This window comes from Indicator indicator, chromosome 31 (genome assembly GCF_027791375.1).
Source record: "Indicator indicator isolate 239-I01 chromosome 31, UM_Iind_1.1, whole genome shotgun sequence".
Taxonomy (NCBI): domain Eukaryota; kingdom Metazoa; phylum Chordata; class Aves; order Piciformes; family Indicatoridae; genus Indicator; species Indicator indicator.
In genome coordinates, this window is record NC_072040.1 from 6,592,846 (window position 1) to 6,612,872 (window position 20,027).

Consider the following 20,027-nt stretch of genomic DNA (forward strand, 5'->3'; position numbering starts at 1 on the left):
AGGGATTTTGAGAATCTAATTGCCATATGGCAGGGTGCCCAGTGGGGGCTGGGTGACCTGGCTGGGAATCACGTCTCTTTTTTGGCCTAACACATGATGGACATTAAATGAGGCTGTTTGGGCTGGCTCAGCTGCACACCAGCACCATCTGATGACCAGCTGCCCTTTGGGGATGAGGTCTTCAGCGGGCTGAAAGCATAACACAGTTCCATGTTAAGTGGGATGCTGTCCCAGACACACAACTTTATGGCTGTGACAGGTGAGATGTGTCACCTTCCAGCAGTCAACAGACTCTGCAAGGGGCAGAGAGTGGGTGTCACTGCCTCGTGTTTCTGAACTACTTTCCTATGCTCCCTGCACCCACCTCTTGACACTCCATGCAGAGAAAAAAAAAATCCAGGAGCACCAGGCAGGTGATGGTGGCAGCTCCCTGCTGGACAGCCAGGCCACAGGCAGGTGGTGTGGAGCTGTGTGACTTGAAGGTACCCTGGTGCTGGAGGGCAGAAAGTAGCAATGTGCAGAACTGGTGGCTTTGGAAATATTTTTTTTTTTTATGATATGGGAAAGGAAAAATTGCTTGCACTAAAAAACAAAACACAGAAACAAGAAGTAACCAGTTCTTGTGCCACTGTCACCATGTGTCACACTGCTAAATCACAGAATCATAGACTTGTTGTGGTTGGAAAAGATCTCTAAGACTGTCAAGTCCAACCACCAATCTGAGCCCTCATCATGCCACTAAAACATGTCCCAAAGTGCCATCTCTACACATTTCTTGAACACCTCCAAGGACAGCAAGTCCACCACCTCCCTGGGCACCCTATTCCAATGCCTGACCACACTTTGATTAAAGAAGTTTTCCCTAATATCCAACCTAAACCTCCCCTGCAGTTTCAGACCATTTCCTCTCATCCTATCACCTGATACTAAGCAGAAGAGACCAACCTCCACCTCACTCCAACTCCCTTTCAGGGAGCTGTGGACAGGAATGAAGTCCCCTCTCAGCAGACTAAACAATCCCACTTCCTCACCAGCCCTATTCTCCAGACCCTTCACCAGTCTTTGCTGCCCTTCTCTGGACATGCTCCAGCACCTCAAAGTCCTTCTTGTCCTTCCAAACAAATGTCCTTCCAAGCAAATCGGATGAGGTTTATTTAAGCACAGCATCACTGTGGGGTTAACTTCAGTACCAGAGCTACCAGCCAAGCCCCTACATGTGAAACCTCCTCACCTGCCAGGCAGGGCACACTTACCCCATCCCACAGGCCTTCCCACCGGGAGCTGCCAGCCAAAGGGAGAGCATGTACCAGTCCTGTCCCAACTATTTATGTTAAAATACACACCCCGTCGATAAACAGCTGCGTTACTGCAACAGCTGCGGTAGCGGCAGATGGAGCTCTGCCCGGAGGGAGGCGGCAGCCCCGGCATGACCGGCACGTACCCGCGGTCCCCGGAAAGCCACCTTGGAGCCAGCAGCACAGCGCTCGGTGGGACACAGCTCGGGGCCAGCAGTGTCAGCTGAGCGCCGGGCTGCAAACTCAGCGGCTGGACTAGTGCTGTGAAGTGTCATAAATCTAGCTGGGTTTTCTGGAAAGAAAGAAAGGGAAAAAAATAAATAAATAAAACTTAAAATAGAAATTTTTAATAGAAAAGGGGGGAAAAAAGTGATTCTTTTGTAATTCGGTCACTGGAGCACCCGAGGGTGCAGTCAGGGTTTTACAAGGCATTATGCAACTAGAAAACTTACACATTTCACATAATTAAAATGTCTTTATTTCGCTGATACTTGCCAATTTAATAACAGTCATTTGGTGGATGCAAGGAAGAATGGGAAAATTACGAATTTCTTGCTTTAAATTTTAAGGAGCAGCTAAGGATGCCTTAGAGACCCCTTCCCCACTAGAGTGCCCTGCACTAAGCAGTCCAAGCGGACTCTCTGGCACCAACGGGGAGCGGGACCTCGGGAGGGCGCTAGGGCCATGCCCAGGGACACGCGTGGGCAGGAGCATCCCTCCCGGATCGCTTCATCCAGGGCACTGCAAGGGAAGTGAGTGGGGGGAAATGCAGCGTGGGGGTAAATGAGCCTTTGCCGCCGGGTCTTCCTCTGGCCCGTGAGGGAAATAAACCAGAAAAAGGGAAAATTAACTCTCAGCGGGAGCGCTGCAGGGGGAACGGGGTCCGGTACCGGCGTCGGGGCAGCCCTCCCCGGACGGGTCGCCTTTCGGGCGCCTGCCCACTCCCCGCACCGTGTCGTCCCCCACGGGGAAGTCCGCCCCCGACCGCGGCCACCTTCCACCGGGAGGTGGCAGCTCTCCGCGGCGGGAGCCCTGCCTCCGCGGCCGCGCACCCCACCCGCTCCCGCCCCCGGGTCCCCGGGGGTGCCGGGAATACTCGTTCCCCGTCACTGGGGCAGGAGGCGGGGCCGGCGCCGTATAAGAAGGGACCGAGCGGGCGTTTCGCTCCCAGGTCCAGAGACGCCTTGTCCCATCCCCGCCTGCCTCTCGCCGAGCACGGCGTGACCCGAGCCCGGATCAACCCCTTCGGGGAGGCGGCGGCGGGGCAGCAGCAGGAGCACCGGTGCCATCACCGGCAGTAGCAGCAGTACTAGCAGCAGTAACGGCAACGTAGTAGCAGCGGCAGCAGCACCACCACCAGCAGTACCGGCAGCAGCCCCGCTCCCCACCTGCCCGCGGCGGAGGCTGGAGCTGCGCTCGTCGCGGAACGGCGGTTGGTGCCCGTGGCCCGGAGCCCCTGAGCCGCGGCCGTGCGGCGCCGCGTCCCGCTCGCCCATGAGCGCCGCCGCTCTCTACAGCCTGGACTCCCCGGCATGCTATAAGAGCTGGTGCCTGGAGCCCGCCAACTTCTACGACGCCAAGGTGGGCAGCGGCGGCGGGCCGGGTCCCGCCTGCAAGCCCGCGGCCCGCGGCGGCTGCGGGATGAGCGGCGAGGAGGCGGGCGGCGGCCTGGGGGGCAGCGGCACCAACCTGGCGGAGCTGAGCGCCGCCGCCCCGGCAATGTACGAGGACGAGAGCGCCATCGACTTCAGCTCCTACATTGACTCCATGTCAGCCGTCCCCAACCTAGAGCTCTGCAACGACGAGCTCTTCGCCGACCTCTTCAACAGCAACCACAAGCCCGAGCGGGGCGGGGACTACGGCGAGTACTTGCCGCCGGGCGGCGGCGCCGGCCGCGACCCTACCAAGGACCTCGGCACTGCCATGACCACCCTGCTGGGCGCCGAGCCCCGCACCGCCTCCTCCTCCTCCTCTTCCTCTTCCTCCTCCTCCTCCTCCCGCGGCGCCCTGAAGCAGGAGCCGGACTGGAGCGACAGCGACCTCTCCTCCTCGCTGCTGCCCTCGCAGATCGCCACCTGCGCCCAGACCATCATGAACCTGAGCGGGCAGCCCACGCCGCCCACCTCCCCTGAGCCGCCGGGCAGCAGCTCCCCGTCCAGTTGCAGCACCCGCTCCCCGGGCCCCGCCGCCGGCTCTGTGCCCGGCTCGGCGCAGGGCGTCCCGGCGCCGGTGGCTCCCGGCGGGAAGGAGCGCGGCGGCAAGAAGTGTGTGGACAGGTTTAGCCCCGAGTACCGGCAGCGCCGGGAGCGCAACAACATCGCGGTGCGCAAGAGCCGCGACAAGGCGAAGCGGCGCAACCAGGAGATGCAGCAGAAGCTGCTAGAGCTGTCGGCCGAGAACGAGAAACTGCATAAGAAGATCGAGCAGCTCACCAGGGACTTAACCAGCCTCCGGCACTTCTTCAAGCAGCTGCCCAGCGCCTCCTTCCTGCAGCCCGGCTCGGGCACCGACTGCCGGTAACCGGGGGGGAGCGGGACGGAGAGACGGACTCCGGGAGACCGTGGATAAATACCTCAGAGGGCCGGGCCTTGCCGAGCCGAGCCGTGCCGGGCCTTTGCCGTGTCGTGCCGCGGCGAGCCAGGCCGTGTCGGGGCGTGGGGAAGATGCGCGGAGCCGCCGTGGGACCTGCCGGGCCGCGGCCGCGCTCTCGGTGTGGCAACGACGTGGGGCGATGCCCGAGTCTTGCACCACGAAACTTGCAAGAAAAAAAAAAGAGGAAAAAAGCTAAATATATATATATATTATTTTTCGTCTTCTCTCCCCTTAAATTATTTTTATAATGGTAGTTTTCGTCTTTTCTACATTTTACTCATACCGAAGCAGCTATGGTACATCTGTTAAAATGATTCAAACCCCATGTATTTTAGACATTAAGATGAAAAAAAAAAAAAAGACTGAGCATGCTCGACCTTTTATATCAATTTTTACAGCATTTCTAAGAATAAAAGAAAAGCATTTTAAATCAACCCTGCTCTGGTTTGCTGTGTTTGGAAAGTAGCGGGGGGAGCTGCGCAGCCCGGGAGCTGCTGCCGGCTCCGGGGCGGGGGGACATACGGGGGGTACCAGCAGCTGAAATGCCGGGGTTAGGTGGCTTGTATTCCTCTCTAAGGCAGACCCAGGGCCGTGCCACGGTGGGATTAACTGGGACAGCACACGGAGTGGTTGCAAACTCCGCTTCCCTCAGGAGCGGCAGCGCTGTGTCGGGATGCTGAGTCAGGGCATGGAACACGAGGTCGCAAGGGACCTCAAGGATCACTTGGTCCGAGCTTTCTTGGGAAAAGCAGTGTTTAGATAGGAAATCCCAGCACCCTGTCCAGCCACCAGCTCCCCATCCAGTTGCTGCCTCCGAGGTACTGCTGGGTTGAGCAGCGGCTGCATTGTGATAAGCAAACACACAGAGAACACAAGAACACGTTAGTTAACTTTCCTGTTAAAACCCCTCGGGAGTGGTTTCCACACTTCCCCAACACTAACGGCCTCCGACGTCTGTCCCAGGACAAACTTGGGGCAAGCGGCAGTCCCCTGGAGCTGCTGCTGCTGCTGCAGCCAAGCTCTCGGCCCCCGTAGGACACCCCAGTGCAGGAGCTGGCCACTTGCACTGTTCCTTGCAGGTGAAAGTGACAGCAGGCAGTAACACCGGGTGCTGAATTCCGACAGTGCTTTCATAAAGATGACAACGACTGTCGGCACTAGCAGAGGAAGGCGAGGGACAAGCACCGCCAGCAGCCAGTGCTTCCCCATAGAGAAACCTGGCTCGTTTGGACGCTGGTCCTGTACAGGGCAGTATCCTGTTGCAGGAATGGGCTGAGGTCCCCTTCTTCTGTACGGGGAAGCAGGTAAGAGAATGAAACACTTGGAGGAGGGGGGAAAAGGGGGATTCAAGAGCTGGGTCATTCCTTCAGTAATCATGATGTACACAAGATTTTCCATTATCAGCCTCAGCCACAGGAATGATCTGCATAACAACGAGTTTGCTGTTCTTTTTCTCCCAGGTAACCACACACTGGGACCTGCATAAAACCCTTCATTCCTCCTCTGACCTGTGTAGGTTTTTCAAACACTGGGAAAAGGGGGGAAAAAATCTGTTTGCTGACTGAACTCCCACATTAATTCTCACATCTCAAGCAAAGCACACCAAGGAGGATTTTGGTACTTCTCTGTAAACCATGTCTGCACAGTCAGGGTGAGGATAACTGTGGCCTGCACAGCAGTTTGCTCGTTACTTGTAACAGAAACTACAACAAAGCACCCGTTCTGTGGAAAGCTACAGATAACAGGGTAGTTCTATGCTTAAAGACCAATTAGCTGTGAAACATTAACTTCATATATGCTTGACACTTCAAAACATAAGCTTTGTCCAAGTCTCTGTCTTTATAACATTTATTGCAAGGTGATAACAAATATTACAACTCAGAACCCATGCACAGCACTGTGTTCTGCAGCTGGCAGAACATCTGGAATCTGCTGATAAAACTCAGCTTAGACCAATGTTCACTGCCTACAGCAAAGTACTTATTAAAAAAAAAATCAGTAAAATATTTTCCATCAACACAGAATAAATACAGTATTATTAAAAAGAAAATTTACAACCAGTCAAAACTTCTAGAACAAGATACACTGCATACAGAAACAGTGAATGTGCTGAAGAGCTACGTTCCTAACTTCTGAACTGGTGCAGGAGAGTTCAGAAAGTTGAACTGATTCTGTCTCTTTAAACAGATTCTTTTCAGCATTAGCACAACATGCTTTGTAAATCACAGTTTTAATAAACTATCTCAACACTTATCACACTCGCATTACACATTATCTGTGGCACTAGTTAACAGATAACCACATTACAAAGTCCACAGATACTATAGTAGCTGACCAGAGTTCAGCTCACTGTCTTCCTGCTGCTTCCAGAAGAACAATTTCCTCCAGTGCAACGCAGTTGGGGTGGCTGGTGGCAGAGTGGACGTAGCAGTTCAATAACCCCACCTCCTTTCCCAGCACGCTCTGCACCTCATAGCTCTGCAGTGATAAAAGCATGTTGATTAAAACAAACAGTCCTGGACATTCTGTTCTAAGCAGCATTCAGCTCAGAAGATGCAGGGTGTAAGGTCCTCTTCCAACTGACAACTTTTTTAAGGCCTCAAAAAGAAAGGGGCATTACAACTGATGGAAAGAATTAATATATTACATCTTCAATAACTGGATCTCACTCCTGCTTAAAGTGCTGCTGCCCAGCCAGGCTTTTAAAAATGAGCTGTTCGAAAAACAACAACAACAAAAAGCTCCTGTGACTCTGAACTCAAGCTAGCTGAAGCAGAACCTGCATATGCTCCCTTTAGCTTCCTGACAGCCACAGGAATTCACTTGTGCAATGTGTACATACATACTATAGATCGATGACACCAAACAGATCCACTGAGGGGAAAAGATTTTGTAACTTGTCCCGTTCTAACTTTGTGTTGTAGCATGCATCATTTATGACCATTGGCACCTTCACATTCCTTTCTGTTTGATGCCCTGACTGGCAGTTTCCCCACCAGCTGTGCCTGAGCAAGTTTGTAGAGGCTGTACTCTGTGCTGGGGAGAGGGATGAGAAGCTGGAGTGATTCCAAGTGAAGACAGCAAGTTGCCAGAAGAACCAGCAACACTAATAGCTGATAGCTGGAGAAAAAAAATCTATCTCAGATGGCAGGTTTACATCCATTTCTCTCCTCAAAGGGACCTGTCTATGACCAGCCTCTGACCACACTCCCACTGTGCACTTTACAGGTCTGTGATACTCACATGTATGGCCTGGTTCAAGGTAAAACAGCACTTTTCTTTTTTTCTTCCCTAGATTATTTTTACCCCTGACTGTTTCTACAGTCTCGTTCACCATGCAGCTGCACAAACATCTACACTGGTGTAACAGAAGGGCTGCCACTAGTTCAGGAACAAGTGGTCAAGGCCAGTGACAGCTAAAGCCAACCTCTCTGCCAAAAGAAATTATCACAAAGCTAGAAACTCCAGCAGCACTGGCACCAAAAAATGCCAGCCCAAGTGGTATTTCTTGTGATTAACCTTTGTTGAGGTGTGCTGCTTTTTGAGATGCACTGGTTCAGAGGTGGAAGCACGTATGAAAGAAAAAAAGAGGAAAAAATTATCTCTGCATTTCAGCTCAGGAAAAAAAAAGTTTCTAAGTTGCCAGACTTCTAAACAGAAGCACTATAAAAACTGAAGCATGAGAAAGAGGTTGGTTGAATTCTAATAACTTGAAAGGAACGACGTTTTGTCAGCCTATAACCATCCAGACACAGCCTGTAAAACTCAGCAAGACTTAACTGCTATTAAAAGAGCAAACATATTTTGCAAATTTCTTGTATCTCTTTGCTTAAACAAAACATGCACCCTCCAGCACAAGAAAAATAATTCACAATTGCAGAGCAAAGTTCCACACGAAATACTATCCTTCAATCCCATTAAAACCATGAAGCACATAACAGCAAAATGCTAGAAGACTCTGTAGGACAAGGGAAAGCAGAATGACCTCCAATATGTGTCACCTTAACTGGGCTGATTAAAGGAGACAAGAAGCTGCCCTTTGCCCCTTTCCACGCACAAAGGTGAGATCTCAGGATGCCAATTGGGTCTAACCAACCTCTGAAGGTGCTGCTCCTTCACTGCTGACCATCCAGCAGCCAATGCCAGGCAGGCACCTACCTGGGTGCCTCCCTCACCTCTGATAAATCTGGGTCACTGTGCCAAAAGTCAGGGTTCTTCTGATATCTCAGATTAAAGGAGTAACCACTTTGTGATGACATAAACTGTACTTTAGCCCCTGGATCCCCGTGGCTCACGCCTGGTTCATTCATACAGTCATAAAGTCTTGTAGTTTGCAGATTTCCCTACTATTCCTGCCTGCCAGCAGTTTCAATTCAGGAAGTAGTTGTGGTTTATAGTGTTTAGAAGCCCATCCCAAAAAGGTGGGATGATTGGACTGTATCTTTGCTGTCTTTGGATCCTCAGCCAGAACACAGAGGAAAGCCCATGGCAGCTCTGAATGCCTGGACACAGTGCTATGTGCAGGCAGCTCTGCAGGCCCACAGCTGAGCTAAAGCTTTCAACACATCCCATCTGTGGCATGCCCCTTCAAAAAAAGGAGGGTGCCAGCCTGATGGCAGTCATGTGATAGCAGGGCATCAGCAGTGGAAGCAGCTTGACAAAGGGTCCAGCCCACTCAAATCCCAGGCTGGACATGAGGAAAAAACCCATTATTTTTAGTGGAATCTCCTACTGCTTGTGGGCTGCCTGGAAAGGCAGAATCTCCATCCTTGGAGGTTTTCAAGAGCCTGTCAGCCAAAGCCATGGCCAACCTGCCCATGAATTGGCAATAGGCCAGGCTGAGTGGTAGGTTGCATGACAACATGACCTCCAGGAATCCTCATCTCTGTATTCAAGTATCTTCCCACCTGATTCACATCTCCTGTACTCTGCCTCTACAGAAAGTTATGTAGTTTAACTTTATTTTGTCAACATTCATTATACCTACCCCATCCTCACTGGCAGAGGACATCAGGAGGGAAGAGATTGTCTTTTGCAACAGCTGGAATGAGAAGATCAACAGGTTTTGTTCGTAACAAAAATCTTATGCACGGAAAGCTGTTCTGTTTGCAGGTCAAAACAGTCATGTTGAACAAAGATTTATCATTTTAATATAGAATGGTTTTGTTTCTCTGGCAAAGAAAGCAGAGGAGAGGTGACAGAGAAGAGGTTCAAAATGGGACTCCAAAAATACACATTCCTTTCAGGCTGTGGAGACTGAGGTTTCCCAAGGCCCTACCCAACAAAGCCCTTTAGCTGGACCATAAACCAGCTTGCAAACCTCAGGGTGAACTCAGTGACTGCATTATTTGAGTAAGATCTGGGAACTGGTTTCTGAGTCCAATGAAACACAACTTTAGTATCAGATTAAATTATGGGATACTCTCACATCCTGCAATTGCTCTCCTGACAGAGCTGTTCATAAAAGTGTGGTGCAGAGTGTCCATGTGTCTACAGCTCTAGCCTTGCTATACTCAATACACAGAAGCTCACTTTGTGCCATACCTTTACTTTTACTGTACTTTGAGGTCGAGACGGACATCTCAAGAAGACTTCCAGCTGCATTTTCATGACTGGAGAAGTGACAACTTCAGAGCACTGATTGCAATATATCAGTCTTCTGAAACACACAAATCATGATGGAAAAACATGGAGAAATGGAAAAACTATCAGTCATAAATTCAAACACACAAAACCCCAGCTGGCTTATTCTCTAAAATACTTTGCTGGTGGACTTTCAGTAGGAAAGCCCTGCTAAGGATCCAGCTGATAACTGCAAATAGAGCTCTTCTGTTGCCAGAGCTCAGTAACTCTCTTGGAGGACCTAAACTCTTCTAGCAGAAGGATCTTCCTATTAAAGGTTTTGGCAGCATGGGGCGGGGGGGTTGCTGTTTACAGTCACCCCACTTGAGCAAATATTCACCTCATAACCTTCTGCAAGTTTTGGCAAAAGAAAACCTGTAGTATGGATTTGGCTCAGGTGACTTATTGGTTTAGGCCCTGGTTCAGCAAACATTCAACCTTTTCAGCACACACTTAAGTCATATGCATAAAATTAAGCTCTGCTATAAGTGCTTGTTGGAATAGCATCTTAAGCAAATATTAGTGCTACATTGTTCTCCAAATGAAGCAAAAGTGTCCTTCACAGCAGAGACTTTTTTTTTTATATATATATATTGAACTACACTGCTGTGTGAATGTACACACACATATATATAATTTTTTTTTTTGCATGATAGTATAATGCAGGACAACTTGATTTTTATTTTCAGCCTTACCCTGCTCCTCTGCCCAGAGTCTATACAGAACAAGGCATAAACATTAAAGCTTCTTATATTTAGGAAAATGTTAGCTATTTCAACGAGATCAAACTCACCCAACCTCTCCTTATGCTTTTTTGTAAGAGCCTCCCTTTCCCTCTTTTTACACTCTGACTACTCTTATCCTCTCATGTTTTTCTCCCATCAGGTATCTCAGACTGTGCAAGAACAAGCTGGCTCAGCAGCTGGAGGGGAGGCTTTCCAAGAAGGGTTAGCAGTTCAGGTGCTAACAGGTCCTGTAGGATCAGTCTTTACATTTGGGATAGTTTAGTCCCAGAATTACTCCACATCCTTTTTTTTAGAAAGGATTTTACACTTAAGTAAATCACAGCAAAGATCACAGTCCAGTATAAAAATGAACTGAGTGGGGAGACAAACACAAGAAACTACTTTTAATGGACCTTAAAATCAGACCTGTGATCCGTGGGGATGTTTATTACAACTGGTGTGATGCATGGGGCTGTGAGATCTTTATAAGCAAACACTGTGAAGCAAAAAAAAAAAAAAAAAAGTGATAACTGCAAATTCAAACCATGGCATATCTACTTGTATCTTTCTTAATAAATTAATCTAACCTTGCAGGTTTTATCAGTTCATCAGCAATAAAAATACTACGTCTTAGTTGTAGGAAGGAACAAAGTGCAGCCTGTGCCTGCAGGAATCATTGCATCACCTACTGCTGTTACAGCTACATCTGCAGAACACCTGGAGTGCTCTGGAGCATGCTGACTCTTACCTGTCCTGGGGACACAATTCCAACTTTCCATTGCCACATCTGTCACAGGTAGGCCAGGAGAAAGCAGTGCTCTCATTAACTCCAACAACAGTACCTGCAGAAGATGAAATTCTTACAGAATAGTAGTGACAGCAAACAGTCACTCCTGGCTTCACAGCAGCTTTGACCTTTTTTGACCCTCAGCTCAGGAATGAGTCTTGTCACAGCCAGGCATCAGCTCTTTTAACAATCTCACTCCCTTTCTCCTTCAAAACTCCAGCAAGGGATGACAGCATGGCAAAGTGTGTTACATTCTAAAAAATGTCAGGTAGATAATTGATAATTAACTTTCCAAACTGGTCCAGTTCTTTTGCTTTGGGTTTTACTGGTTTTCTGATTTATTTTTGTTTTGTTTTGTTTTGTTTTCTTTCTGCTCCTCTGATGTTTCCTTGGCAATCAGCAGCCATAAAAATCATCAGGTCTCAGAGAGCTTGATATTGGTATTTAGGAAACACAAACCAATGAGAAAACTCAATCCCTTTCAAAAACAACGATGCAGGTTAAATTCCATTAACAATGGAGTTATTCTTCATTTATACTGATTTAACAGAGATTAGATCTGGCCCACAGATTTAAGTGTGTGCAGAAGAAGGGATTGCCAAAGATCCTTTGGACTAATACAAAAGGGCCTTGCTAGTTTTGGCAAGACAGAATACATTCAGAGTTTTATGAGAAGCCAATAAAGAGTGTATTATGTTTTACAGTAATCATATGCTGAAATTATGGGCATTATTTATGGAGAAAATGCTTCTAAGTACTTAGAAGCACACAAAGTGGATCACCTGTAAGAATGAAATTACACTAAAACAAACCCTTGCTGGTACAATGGAAGCATAAACTAAAAATTCCAGCTCCTACTGAGCAAGAATCTCACAGTTTTATACCACATTCAATAAAAGAAATCCTGGGAGAATAGGAAGCTTTTACACTGTCTGGTCTGTAAGACAGGACATTAACCCCTTGCTTTCCTGGTTCTCCTGGGACAAGGACTGACAGGAAAGAAGGAGCTGCACATAAACAAAACTGGCATTTTCTTGGGGAATTCAAAAGGACAGCAAGTCTGAAGATAAGGAAAGGCTTGCAGCTCCACATTGTAACAGACAGGATGAGGGGCAATGATTTCAAACTAGAGAAGAGTAGATTTAGATTGGATGTGAGGAACAAGTTCTTTACCATAAGGGTGGTAGAACACTGGAACAGGTTGCCCAGGGAGGTGGTTGGGGCCCCATCCCTGGAGATATTCAAGGTGAGGCTCAATAGAGTTCTGGGCAACCTGATCTAATTGAGGATGCCCCTGCTTACTGCAGTGGGGGTTAGACCTTTGGAGGTACTTTCTAACCCTCAAATCCACCACAGAGGGAAACTGAAAAACTCCACCCCTGAGGAAGGGAGTTGGGTACGAAAATATCTAATGTCAAAATTCAGTTACTGGTGGTGAGTCATAGACTAGGCAAATATAATTAATCAAGTAATAGTCCAACACAACATATGTGGTATGGACTAACTAGAATTTGCTCCTCAGTGTGGTTAAGAGAAAAAGCAGTTCTGTATGAACTGCCAACACTGAAGTCATCCTGACTGCTTCTATACAGCAAAAAGAGATTGGAAATTACTTTGCCAAGCAAAATTACAAGAAAATAACTCTATTAACTCTGAAGCTCACAGGTGAGAACACCACAGACTCATCTCTAAAATAATAATAAACTTTCCAATAGAAAGCAACCACAGGTTTCCACTTTGTGGAAGAGCAACACTCCGTTCCAGAGCTGGCAGGGTTGCATCTCTCTGAAACAAGGGTTTCTGACAAACTTCTGCTGGCACTGCAACATTGTGCTCTTGAGGCTGGACAAGCTGTAGAATTGGACCAGGATGCTCAGGGTTCAGCTTTGAGCATGAGTCAGGACTGGGGGAACTTCAGAGGTTGGAAGGAACATTCTATTTATATACCTTCCAAAACCCAACCCATCTACCTAAGATCTGGCAAGCAGCATTGTCTGTGTCCCCCTCTAGCCCTGGCACTCCTGGAAGCTCTGACACTGTGACCAGTTGCTGTATCTGTGGATATGGACTTGAATGACAACCTGCATTTTTCAGTGGTTCCAAAGAAGTTTTCCTAGGGAAGGTTGAGCCTGCTGAATCGCTGAGAGCCAGGTGGTGCAGCTGTGACTGTGACTGCAGAGGAGCAGGGAGGAGCACTCTTTCAAGAAGGGGTAAAGCCTTTGCAGCCTTTGTGAGTGTTAAGTGAGAGCAGGGCCAGGAACAGCATATGTAGGTGACCAAAAGTACAGGAAGCGAAAGGAGGGCACAAAACCCAAGAATGAGCAAGGTAATCCTGCTTCTCACTGAAAACCAGATGAACAGCTCCCTGAGTTAAGAGACAGAGACACTGAGTGACTTCTGGAGATGACAAATATTCCCTCATGGGTTACTCCATCAAATACATACCCTCCCTCCAACAAAGTAGGAGTAATGCTGCTAGTGTCACTTCTTCAGTAGGAAGATGGAAACTGAGTTTCAAAACACTGTATTCATGTCTCAAGTGCTATTAACTAATTTTAGTTACACACAAAAGTTCTGATCTATATTTAGCATTAACACTTTATGCACTTTATGTTCTATGCTGGTACCAAGGTGTGGGAACGTCCTGGGAACAGCTACGCTGGACAAGTTTCAGATTAAGCAAAACAAGGCTGTAGGATTAATTTCTCCTTTTGTCATTCTTCCATCTGTAGCACAGAAGAGGGAAAGGGTGACACCTCCCACATGTGTAAAGTAAGTAGTTGTTTATACAATAGATCACAAAGGAGTATTTTCTTTCTGCTGGAAAAAGAAAGGACGGAAATGTTTGCTTCATCCTACTATGTACACTGTCAGTGGGACTAAAGACAACAGGCACTTCTCAGACTTATAAAATGAGGAGTGAAGAAGTGATAATTTTCAGCTTTGGAGAGGTTAAACAAAAAGCCAAAAGGTATTTCACACCCAGTGACAGAAATATCTTTCAAGTAACTCAACAATATAGGTGTGAGATGTACACAACACAAAGGCTTTGAGTGAAGGGCCTCTAGCTGTGCTTGGGTTTCATTCCGCAGTGTTAAGAGTTCAAGCTCTTGTCACAGAGGTATTGCTACCTCCTGGCTCTGCCATGAGAGAAGTATGTTTAGAACACCTTTGTGTGGCTTCAAATTGTTGTGTTTTTTTTTTTTTTCCCAGAGCATCACATTAGAGCTGGAAATATTAATTGTTAACCCTTATTTGCTATTATTTAAAACTAATTTCAGATGCTCCAGTGAAAACTTGAAGGTGCAATTGTAAAATAGTATCAAGAATTTTCTACAAGGGCTACTGGAATCCCAAGAGTTAAACTATGAGGGGAATTGTCTTTAAAAGCCAAGAGTTATTGGGCTTTTAAGGACTTTCCCCTATAGACACACTACAACTGGGAGGCTTAAGGAGCTGACTGGACCAAGCATTAGAAATACACAGTAGGAAATGTTTCTGCATGATTAGGAAACGACAGAAAATACATTGTAAGAAATGTTTCTGCATGGCTAGTGGTAGGACTGAAATATTAGACAAAGCAGTGATCCAAAGTGGCTGGTGAACAAATATTGGCCGAGTTACGCTCGATGGCTATGGTGAAATATTAAATTGTCCCATTGCAGCAAAGCTCCAGGGAAATCAGACACTAACCCCTAGCATTCAGGATCTGGCTAACACATCTTATTCATCTGCCTGAAAAATATTAGTATACCTTACTATTGCCAACATCAACAAGGCTGGTGTGAACAGACAGCTTCTGGAAGAAGACAGTGAAGGGAAGGCTATAATAAAACAGATTGTGAATCAAACATTTATTCTGGGGAATGAGTGAGTGGGAGCAGATCTTGGCCAGCACAAGGCAAAGAGAACCCACAAAGAAGTTAAAAACTTCAATAGCCTAATGACCCACAGCAGTGCTGTACTTTTTTATCCCTCCATGCTGTTTGTGCAGGAAATCAATATGAAGACCTAGAAGATTAAAGTAAGCACAAATAATTAACCACCTTCATTTCAGGAAAGGCCATACAAACCTCTTAGAGCACAAATGGAGTTAGCCTGTGTTGTAGAATCCAGCTCATCGAGTCTGACAGGGCCAGGCAGCTCACTGAGGTCAGCACCAGCAGCCGAGCACAAAAGAGGCTTTTGTAACAGGAGAACAGTACGTTCAACACAAATAATCCTACCTGCCAACAAAGACATTTCAGCTCAGTACAGTAACAAGGAAAAAAGGTGACCATGTTAATTGTCATGGCCAATAAAGACAATGATCTCTGCCAGCTACTCAACAGATGGATAGACTCCATCAGGTTTTCTCAATGACAAAATATTTTGCTTTCAGTGCTACATGCATCATGCTCCCCTTACACTCCTGGGGAAAAAAGGTGCTTTAAAAACCTGAACATGGCAGAAAAGAGTCTGATTCCACCCTGACTCCACGCTCCCTGCAAAGCCAGCCTTAATGTCTACTCCTTGGTAAGAAGCCTGGGCACAACTGTGGGTGCTCTTACCTTGTTTCAAAGATTACAGGACAGGTGCATGCAATGCTTCATTCTCCAAAGCAGAGAGTTTTGCTTCAGGACACAGGTTGATGCTTCCAGTCCACTTCCATTTTGGAAGTGACTGAAGGTGTGAGAGATGAACTACCCATGCAGGCACCATACAGAACCATACCTTCAGTAACTCAATGAATGTAAAGTTAACTACCATCCTTACATGATCTTTATTGGGTGAAGGCTCATTGCTAAGATGGTAGAGAAGAGTTTGTACAAGTTCTGTGTCTAGGGTCTCAATTCACCCTCCTACTCCTTTCAAAGGTTGTAAATTCAGGTTTCTGCAAGAATATCAAAAGAGATGAAACCAAGTTTCTTAACAGAAGAGACTGTTACAGTTGGAAGGGACCTACAATGATCATCTAAGACCAGCTCTGAGTGTTTGAGTCTTCTGTCAGCTAGCAAATTTGATTGATGCTGGTCATGAGGTTCAACAGCCAACAGGGAAGACTGACAGAAGTATTGGTGGACATCCACAAAGGTCACTAAATTCTCCTTTATGTTGAAGATGAAGAGAAAACTGTAAAAAAGAAACCTTATAGGAAAGCTCTAATTACAACCCCTTTCAAATTTCCTCCCAAACTTGCCATGTCTCATCTTCATCTGACAATGAACATCTGTAAGTCATGTATTGCAGTGTCAGAGATTAAGATGCTGTTTCAGTTTGATCCCAGCTGCTTCAGACCCCCCTGTACAGCTCACCATTTCCCCACAGTGCATCCTTGAAGAAGATGAATCGTGAGGCAGCACCCAGGGCTTCTGTGATTCCTGCCCTGAGAACACAGGATGCAGCAACTGACACAGCAACAACTTTTGGGGTGCCATGGACTGTATCTTGCAATGTGCAGTCAGTCACAAACAACCACATCTCTCTTTGGTTTACAGGAACACTGAGTTTTGTCTAGGATTTGGAAAAACAAACAAACAAACCAAGCAAAATTAAAAATTGGAATGCAGTTGTTAATTTTCAGTAGAAGGAAAGGCTAAAATGACCCCCTCATGGTTAAATCACTAATAAAACTGACAGAAATTATTACATTTAGGGCTCATACTGGAAAATCAATTGAAGCTTTTTTATTATATTTATTATAAAATACTTTTATTATTTATATTTTTGTCATTATTCCTCACTGCAGGCAGAAACATCTCTACCTTAAAATATCTTTCTGGGGCTGACCCACTGGAATCTTGGCTTTACCCCAATCAACTATCACCCTTTATCATAAGTCACTTAGACTATGCTAGGGATTGTAGAACACATTTTCTTTTAAAAATATTACATATTTGTATCACTGTGGCAGTTTTAGGCTGATGCCTAGGAAAATTTTCCACAGATTGAATAGAAAGTGGTAGAATGTAAACAAATTACCATTGGATGTAAAAGGCAAAATAGTGATAAGGTGATGAAGTCAATTGGAACAAAGAGTTAAATATCTTTTTTTTGCCTTTAAAAAACCCATCAAGGATAATGCTACTACTAATATAATTTGTGTGAGCAAATTTTCCATGCACTGTTATCTGATTCCCAAGAGCACCAGTCCTTGGCTAAGAGCTCCTGTCCAGTCCTTAAGGGGCTAATAGCTGCTGCAAGTTGCAGAGCTGGAGTTTTTTCTTTCTGTTGAACAAATGTCTCTAATTGTGTGAATGATGCACAGAAACAGAAAAAGAGATAAATCAAAAGTAAAGGACACAGGAATCTGTAATGACAATGGAAGTGTTTTCCCTAAGACAGCTATAAAAGCACTATGGTGTGACTAAATTAAGGTAGATCACAACTCCTGATGTCACATGCAAAATGCCTACATTTCATCTCAGCCTTCATGTCTGGAAATAATTCTGACCAAATCAGTAGTGCTCTTTGTATTTTTCACACTGGGATGAGGAACAAGACAGACTTAAACAGACATTACATACACACCAGTGATTAACTCCAGGGTCTCTAGCAAACTCAGATGGGTTACAATTTGAAGATTCAGGCTTTTCTTCTTTTTTTTTTTTATAACACAGCTTTTACAATACCTATATGAATTTTCCCATGCTTCAAATGGGCTTCAAAGCAAATGTCACATTTAGCAGCCCAAGCAACTTGTAAATGTTAAGATTATAATCTCTTCATAGTAAGAATTAATAGATTAATAATTCCAATATTTAACTAAGATTAAATTCCTTTCTTAATTTAAAAAGTTTTGGCTACTGTTTTTAATTAGCCTGCCAATTAGAAGTTCATACTTAAAACTTTTAAATGAAAAACAAATTCTACAAAGATTGGAGAAACACATTGCACAGAAGTATTTTCTTCTCAAAGTTCCCTGTCTCTAGCATGAAGTAATGCAACAAGAACTCAGGTTCTGTTTTGGTTTTTTTCGTCTTTGACTGAATTCAAACCTGTTAAACTGTTAACCACACTAGAATTACATTTTTTGTTTGATTGGTTTGGTTTTGCTTTATGCTAGCAGCTCTTAGACCAAATGCATTAAGTGTGAATAATGACAGGGATAATTCATAACTCAGTTATTACATTTATGCCTTAATACAATATATGCTGCCTATGGCAGTGATGTTGTTTCTTTGCTTAGTAAGTACCTACATTTGAGTTTCTCCTCTGTGTAGATAGCACTAGGACATCTTCAAAGAAAGAATTTTTACAGCTGTCCCATGAGAATTCCTAACACATTAAAAGCTGGCTTTCAGAAGAAGCATCCAGAAAGTAAATAACAATACCAACAAAAAATCACAAGTTAGTATAAAATCATCATCTTGCTATGTGTGACAATTTGTTCTGAACAGAGAGGACACAACAGACAAATAGCAGCAGGAATGAGTTATAAGGAAGGACAGCTCCTTAACCACAGATGGAATATATTTCCTCATATTCCTTCTGTACCACAGTTCAGATTCTGAGTAAAAAAAAAAGCATGCTTCTATTCCTCCCTCACACAAATGAAGTGTCTCAGAATACTTCAGATAAATCTCAGACTAAATCCTCCTTTAAAAAATACATTTGAGTGAGCTCACCTAGCAGATGGTCTAATAAACATGAATCTGCAAAATAAACCAAATCACAGTCCCTTCCTCACTGACTACCACTTGATGATTTTGCCTGGGAAGGGTATGTCCTCCTGGCAAAGGCAGCTGCAGTAAACAAGCTGCTGTTCATGACCTTCTTCTGGGAGGGTTAGGCAAGGACTACACCACCAGCAGGTCAATCCCTTCACATTCCTAGAGTGGTTATTCAGCAGTTATGCAGAAGGATACCTTCTATTGCTTTTCCAGCATTCCTTCAAAAAATTTATGAGCCCTCACGTTGTTCACTTATGAAAATTTCATGCTTACAGCTCAGTAAGTGATTAGCCACTAAAAAAAAATCCAGCAAATAAACTTCCTAGCAGCAAGAAGAAATCATAGAGCTTTTATTTCCTGCTAGCCAAGTTTCCATTTTTCAAACTCACATCTGTTCCTGCATGCTCATCCTTTCTCTAATTCAGCGACGATGTTTTCTACACAGGAATACTGATGACCCACAGCCTCTCAGATGTAGACATTCCTAAGTACAAAAGGCTTTGGCTAGGATACCACTAGCCTGTAATTCTATTTTATTTTCTAATAGAAGAGTTTTCTTGGAAATGGAAGTTTATGCATATATGTGTCCATCTTTCTGCTAGCACCCTAAAGATCCCATCAAGCTAGCCCTAATTTCATGTTTGCAAATGCTCTGTTAAATTCTCCCTTGGTTTGGAGAAAACCCCAGAGATATCCCTCATCATCTCAGGAGTTAAAAGTACTCCCTGCCTAAAAATCAAATAATAATTCATTGGCTTTTGAAGCAAAAGGGCAAGACCTAAATTAAATTTATGTCTCACTCTGGTGGGAAGCATCTCCAGCTATTTTGTTGGCTGTTCTGGAATTTCTTTGTCTTTGGTTCATATGCTTTGATTTCCACTTTGTTTCTTGTGAGGCTGATGGACAACTGCAAATTTTTCTCCACCAGAATTCAGCATTTGCTGCAGTGAGGATCCAGTTGCCAGGAAAAAATAAATAAATCAGCAACAAAAAAATTCCTTAAACTACTGAAGGAATCAGCAACATTTTGAAAGAAAATTGCAGCGTAAATCAGAAACAAATAAATAAAACATAATTATAAGCTTTCCAGTACAGCATAGATGGCAGATGCATTTACCTAAGAGTTCCTCCTTTCCACTAACTGGACCAATAAAAGCCAAATTTGCCTGAGGGGTTTCTACTGAAGTCAACAAAAAGTCCACAAACTTGCATGCAAAGAGCATAACCATTTTTATATAACCATCATCTCTTAAATTCTATCCCCAGACACTCAACTGACTGGGAACTTTTTGCTATTTATCTAAGGATATCATTTAGCTATAAATTGAGTCTCAACTAAATTCCTGCAAGCCCC

General features: G+C 45.2%; 2 protein-coding genes across 2 annotated transcripts in view; one reads left to right on the top strand and one right to left on the bottom strand.

Moving 5' to 3' along the window:
• The first annotated feature begins 2,789 nt into the window (after positions 1 to 2,789).
• On the top strand, positions 2,790 to 3,898 carry CEBPD (CCAAT enhancer binding protein delta). The gene has a single exon (XM_054394721.1). The coding sequence runs from the start codon at positions 2,790 to 2,792 to the stop codon at positions 3,813 to 3,815; it is 1,026 nt and encodes a 341-aa protein (XP_054250696.1). The 3' UTR covers positions 3,816 to 3,898.
• A 2,335-nt stretch (positions 3,899 to 6,233) lies between these two features.
• Positions 6,234 to 20,027, bottom strand: part of SPIDR (scaffold protein involved in DNA repair) — a 183,566-nt gene continuing 169,772 nt past the window's right edge. The window contains exons 15-20 of the mRNA XM_054394612.1: positions 16,316 to 16,514; positions 15,095 to 15,247; positions 10,983 to 11,076; positions 9,432 to 9,546; positions 8,875 to 8,928; positions 6,234 to 6,365 (exon numbers count right to left, since the gene is read on the bottom strand). Coding sequence (XP_054250587.1) covers positions 6,234 to 6,365; positions 8,875 to 8,928; positions 9,432 to 9,546; positions 10,983 to 11,076; positions 15,095 to 15,247; positions 16,316 to 16,514 — 747 coding nt within the window. The remainder of the gene's footprint in view (positions 6,366 to 8,874; positions 8,929 to 9,431; positions 9,547 to 10,982; positions 11,077 to 15,094; positions 15,248 to 16,315; positions 16,515 to 20,027) is intronic.

Excerpts from the sequence above, each read along its gene's own strand:
- CEBPD (XM_054394721.1), top strand. The coding sequence starts at position 2,790 with ATGAGCGCCGCCGCTCTCTACAGCCTGGACTCCCCGGCATGCTATAAG.